This window comes from Lolium perenne, chromosome 6 (genome assembly GCF_019359855.2).
Source record: "Lolium perenne isolate Kyuss_39 chromosome 6, Kyuss_2.0, whole genome shotgun sequence".
Lineage (NCBI taxonomy): Eukaryota > Viridiplantae > Streptophyta > Magnoliopsida > Poales > Poaceae > Lolium > Lolium perenne.
Genome location: NC_067249.2, coordinates 98,853,494 through 98,860,045, shown reverse-complemented (window position 1 = coordinate 98,860,045; position 6,552 = coordinate 98,853,494). Strand labels below are relative to the sequence as shown.

Below are 6,552 nucleotides of genomic sequence, written 5' to 3'. Positions count from 1 at the left end.
GATTTTACTTCTGCACTTTTGTTTTATATTTGAGTCTTGGAAGTTGTTACTACTGTAGCAACCTCTCCTTATCTTTATTTTACTGCATTGTTGTGCCAAGAAAAGTCTTTGATAGTAAGGTTTATACTAGATTTGGATTACTGCGCAGAAACAAATTTCTTGCTGTCATGAATTTGAGCAGTAGTCTCTGTAGGTAACTCAAAAAAATCTGCCAATTTACGTGAGTAATCCTCAGATATGTACTCAACTTTCATTCAATTTGAGCATTTTCATTTGAGCAAGTCTGGTGCACCTAAAAAATTCGTCTTTACGGACTTTTCTGTTTTGACAGATTCTGCCTTTTATTTCGCATTGCCTGTTTTGCTATGTTTGATGGATTTCTTTGTTCCATTAACTTTCAGTAGCTTTGTGCAATGTCCAGAAGTGTTAAGAATGATTATGTCACCTCTGAACATGTGAAAGGAGGATGATACAATATGATCACGGAGAGTGAAAGCTCTAAGCTTGGGGATGCCCCGGTGGTGCATCCCTGCATATTTCAAGAAGACTCAAGCATCTAAGCTTGGGGATGCCTAGGCATCCCCTTCTTCATCGACAACATTATCAGGTTCCTCTAGTGAAACTATATTTTTATTCCGTCACATCTTATGTGCTTTACTTGGTGCGTTTGTATGCTTTTGTTTTTGTTTTGTTTGAATAAAATTGGATCCTAGCATTCATTGTGTGGGAGAGATACACGCTCCGCTGTTGCATATGAACATATATGTCCTTAGCTTTATTCTTAATGTTCATGGCGAAGGTTGAAACTGCTTCATTAATTGTTATATGGTTGGAAACAGGAAATGTTGCATGTGGTAGTGTATAGTAAAATACTTGTAGATCATTGAGCTTTGATGATCTAATTCCTTGCAAATGTTTTGAGGTATTTAGATGGTGAGGCTTGCTGGATAAATAAGTTAAAATTAGTAGTGGATTGTTGTCTTTAAGCTTGTGCCATACTACAAACTCTATTTAAATAGTTGAAGGTGTGGTTGGACTTGATAGCTTTCCATGTCTGAGAGTTCATCGTAATGACTAAGTTGTGCTGAAGGTCGAGGGAGCTAGCGGGGTACTTGTGCCACCGTGAACGGCCCTCCTTGGAGTAAAGTTTAATCATGTTCTTAATGATGAACCTGCTAGATGTTTGCAATAAGCTTGTGAGTTCTTTTTGACTAATGTTAAGCTACGGTTTTTGGCACTTCCACCATCCAAATTTGCTAGCCTCTTTGGTACTGTGCATTGCCTTTTGCTCACATTGAGAATTGTGCATACTTCGCCAGTACATCCAAACCCGTGGGAGGACTTTCTCTTGTTCTCCTGCACATAAGCCCATACATCTCCTCAAAACAGCCAAATACCTACCTACCACAGCATTTCCATAGTTGTTCCGAGATATATTGCCATGCAACTTCCATTTTACATTACATGCCATGTTGTCATTCATTATTTATATTGCTTTGCATGATTCTATACAGCTGATGTGTGGTTTACCCATGTTACGCTAGATCATTGCACATCCTGCTACACTGGCAGAGGCATACAGTTTTATACATGTTTCATTCATTATGAGTTATTTGTACCAAAAAGTGTGTTGTCATATTAGGATGTTGCCCCTAAAAGTGAAAAGAGCCATGGAGGCCATCAAAAATAGAAAAAGGAAAGAAAGAAAAAATAGAAAGAAAAAAAGAAAAAAAAAGAAAAAAAAGGAGAAAAAAAAGGGGGCAGCATTACTATCTTTTATCCACATTTGTGCTCATGTTTTAGCACCTGCATTATTCATAGTCATCATTTGTGCTCATGTTTAGCACATATACTCCATATGAGAGAGTTTTCATGTTTTACTAGTATAACTATGTGGGGAATTTACACTATAGAACTTGGGTTGTATATTCCAATGATGAGCCTCCTCAAAAGTGCTCTAGGTCTTCGTGAGCAACCAAGTTGGATGCACCCCCACTAGTTACATTGGAGAGCTTTCATACACATATAGCTCTATGTGCATCCGTTGCATGGCAATCACTACTCTTTGCATAGCTTCGATCATAAGGCTTCCTCTTGTCTAATGATCACTTATAGCTTTGTAAGACTTTCTTCTAGGGGTGGACACAAAGCTCAAGGCTCGAGGCTCGGCTCGGGCTCGACAGGGCTCAGCTCGGGTTCGACTCGGCTCGAAGGATAGACAAGCCAAGCCTAAACCTCCCGATCAAGGCTCGAGGCTCGACAAGCCTGCTCGATGAAGCTTGCAAGCCGGCTCGAAGGCTCGATGGAATTAAAAAATTCGCCATGACCTTTGTTAAAAATGTAATATTTCACAATTATAAGCAACAATTGAACATAAATACATCCATAACATTGTGTAATAAGTTTCACAGAGTACATTCATGCATACACTTAGTCCAATAAAGTGTCATACATCAAAGTTCACAAATACATGCACTTAGTTGAGTTCAACAGATAATAGAACAAGTAGATCATGAGCCATAGCTCAATCAAACAACAAGTTTTAACACACAAAAGAACCACCGCCCCATCATTGCATCTCTTCCGACCCTCTTTGCTATCGCCATATCGAATCTGCACCGCATAAACAAAACAGGATCACCATTTTTTCTTTAGTTTTGATGTTATGCAAGACATTCCAGCAACTAAAGAGGACTAAAAACCAGCACCAACCCATTCTTTACTTCAGTTTTCATGCTGCACAAAATGTTCCAGCAACTAAATAGGCCAAAATGCACTACAATCTCAATTTTGCATCAGTTTTCATGATGTACCAATTATACAGCAATTAAATACAGAAAAATGTAGTACCAACTCAGTTTGGCAATAGTTTTGATGATGTGCAAGGTATTCCAGCAATTAAAAGTAGTACCAACTCAGTTTGGCAATAGTACCAACTCGGTTATGATATTCTGTAGAACATTCCAGCAAGAAAAGTTTCAGCAACTAAAGATAAGGAAGCCATTGAACTTACTAGTTGCTCCCCACCACACTTTTTGGAAATGGAATGCTCTCAACATCATCATCATCATCCGCTGCCTAAGAGAGTACAAGAATAAAGTAAGATATATTCATAAGAAATGCAACAGAGAAAAGCAACAGAGAAATAAACCAGAAACAACAAGGAACATACCATATTCATCGAATTCCCGTTGTCATTGTGGGCACCTTTAATCCAGCTAGAAGCACACACCAACGCCTTCACCATCGACGGCTTCAGAGAACTCCTATAGTCATCTAGAACTCGACCCCCGGTGCTGAAAGTAGACTCCGAAGACACCGAAGTGGCCGGTATAGTCAAGAAGTTCTTCGCCATCTTTGCCACGACGGGGTATCTATGTGCATTCAGCCTCCACCACATCAACACATCAAATTTTTTGTTTAGCAAGCTCTCATTTGCCTCGCCAAGATACTTGTCAAGCTCATTCTTCGTTGTCTCCAAAGAAGTTTCACTTAAGTATGAGGTGAACTCGCCAGCACTAGAGGGTAGAGAGGCACTTGTATCCATGGTTGTAGCTGAGGATGCACCCGCTCTATAAGAATCAGCTTTCTCATGTCGGTGATGCATATCATATGTCTCATACAACTTTGCCAACTCGATCTCGATCAAATCATATTCAGCTGCAGCTTTATCACGTCCATAGATCTTATAGAAACCCCACTTGATGTATTTCAGCTTGTACCTTGGGTCAAGAATAGTAGCGATCACCATCACATTATTGGGTTCTTCCCAATACTTGTTGAATTTGACCATCATTGCCTCTCCCATAGCTTTCAATTCTGGTTCTGTGGATTCACATGCCTCTCTAAGTGCAATCTTCACATTGACAATGTGAGGATAAAATATATTGGAAGTGGGATATGTAGAGCCAGAGAATGCAGTAGAGACCTCAGCCAAACGAGCAAGTATGGGTGTAATGGTATCAAACAATGCCCATTCATGATTTGTGGGCTTCCATTTGTAGTTTGCATCGTTGTACGCATAAGAATCTAATGCATCCTTATAGGCAATGGCTGTTTTTAACATGTTGTATGTTGAATTCCATATTGTGGTCACATCAAGTTTCAGCCCCTCACCAATTGTCATTGCAAGGTTACGACAAATTTCAACAAACTTGAACAACCGAGATACCGACTTCTTTATGTACTTCACATATTCCCTCACATTGGCCGTCAAATGGGAGATGGTTGCAGTACCATCGGTCACAACCAAGTTGATAATATGGGCACAATAACGAACATGAAAATATTTTGGAACAAAGCAATAGGAGCATCTAGCAGCAAACATAGCTTTCAAATTCCGGACTGCTACATCATTGTTCGATGCATTATCTAATGTAATTGAGATGATTTTATCTTCTATCTTCCATGCCACCACACACTCAAACACAGCTTGAGAAATCACATGCCCACTATGTGGAGGGTCCAACTCCACAAAATTTAGCACACGACATTGCATGTTCCAATTTTTATCAATGAAGTGAGCAACTAAACACATATAGGAAAGTGTCTGGTTGGATGTCCACAAATCAGTAGTTAAAGCAATGTTTTCAACACCTTTAAGAACCTTCATAAGGCTGTCTCTTTCAGCTTCAAACACCTTTAAGCATTCCTTTCTAATGGTTTTTCTACCAATAAACTCATACCGAGGATTCATATATTTCATCACTATGTTGAACCAAGTGTGATCTACCATCTTAAATGGATAATCATGACATATCACCATTTTAGCAATTAACTTTTTAGCTTCCTCTTGACTATACTCCCTAGAAGTTTGCAAAACCGGAATACCGGTATCACTTGCATTGGATGGCTGAAAGTTGAGAAGGGATTGAGAAACCACCTGAGCCATTGCGATCTTGTAATCTGAACATGACTTTGTGTAGTGTCTTGTGAGATGTGTAGTGGCGCCGGTACCCCCTGGATCTGCTTTGTAGGATAATAACTTTTTGCAATAGTTGCATTGTGCCATAATCACCATGGCACCAGATTGTGTGGTGGATGGCACCGGAACCTTCTCAAAATGATCCCACACTTTTGAACCCGACTTGCTGCTTGGTTGAATGGTAACCTTCGGACCAACCTTCATTCCCTTTTGCCGCTTCTTCCCTCTTTGAGAAGTTCCACCATCATCTACAGAATTTCCATCATCGGATATCTCAATATGACCATCACCAAATCCATCTTCCTCAGACACGGTATCATTCTTGTCAAATGAATTTTCTTGCTCATCATAATCATCTACCGGCTGCATATAGAGTAGTGGCAATCATTCAATCTACAGGTTGCACATATAGTATTGTTGTTGCATCTATTTTGAAACGGCAAAAAGCAACTTACCACTCGTGAAGAAACTTCTATTGCAGGTTCTGACTCGGTCGCTGCTGCGGGTTGCGATGACCCTTGCCTAGTTGAATGGATGCCCAAATATTCTAGCTCCCAGAATATAGATTTCTTCTTCCACATGGTTGCGTGCCAGTCAGCTCCCTTCGGAACTGATTGTCCGCCAGGACCCTTTCCAAAGATGACTTTCAAATCCTTGACCATATCAAATACCTCAGCACCAGTGTGTTCCGCAGGCTTCGGCCGGTGATCTGCCTTGCCGTTGTAATGTTTGCCTTTCTTTCTTACTGGATGAATTTTTGGAAGAAATCGATGATGCCCAAGGTACACGTTCTTCTTACAATTTGGCAAATGTACACTTTCAGTCTCATGTAAGCAGTGCGTGCATGCATTGTATCCCTTATTTGACAGTCCCGAAAGGTTACTAAGAGCAGACCAATCGTTGATGGTTACGAAAAGCAACGCTCGTAGGTCAAATTCCTCTTCTTTGTGCTCATCCCACACATGGACACCATGTCTGCCCCACAACTGTAAAAGTTCATCAACTAATGGCCTTAGGTACACATCGATGTCGTTGCCGGGTTGCTTCGGACCTTGGATGAGCACTGGCATCATAATGAACTTCCGCTTCATGCACAACCAAGGAGGAAGGTTGTAGATGCATAGAGTCACGGGCCAGGTGCTATGGCTGGAGCTCTGCTCGCCAAAAGGATTCATGCCATCTGTACTTAGACCAAATCTTATGTTCCTTGCGTCAGCTGCAAAATCTTTGAACTCTCTGTCGATCTTTCTCCATTGTGTTCCATCTGCGGGGTGTCTCAACTCCCCGTCCGACTTAAGGTCCTCTATGTGCCATCGCAACAACTTGGCATGCTCTTTGTTCCTGAATAGACGTTTCAACCGTGGTATTATAGGAGCATACCACATCACCTTGGCGGGAACCCTCTTCCTGGGTTTCTCGCCCTCAACATCGTCACCAGGGTCATCGCCTCTGATCTTATAACGCAATGCAGTGCATACCGGACATTCATTCAAATTCTCGTATTCACCGCGGTAGAGGATGCAGTCGTTGATGCATGCATGTATCTTCAGAACCTCTAAACCTAGAGGGTAGACAACCTTCTTTGCTTCGTACGTACTGGCGGGCAACTCGTTATTCTTTGGAAATAT

General features: G+C 41.1%; 1 protein-coding gene across 1 annotated transcript; it reads right to left on the bottom strand.

Annotated features, from left to right (window-relative positions):
- Positions 1–3,518: 3,518 nt before the first annotated feature.
- On the bottom strand, positions 3,519–5,505 carry LOC127310351 (zinc finger BED domain-containing protein RICESLEEPER 2-like). Its single transcript, XM_071822228.1, has 3 exons — positions 5,380–5,505; positions 3,632–5,287; positions 3,519–3,572 (listed from the first exon to the last, which is right to left on the bottom strand). The coding sequence occupies exons 1-3, from the start codon at positions 5,503–5,505 to the stop codon at positions 3,519–3,521; spliced, it is 1,836 nt and encodes a 611-aa protein (XP_071678329.1).
- Positions 5,506–6,552: the final 1,047 nt, after the last annotated feature.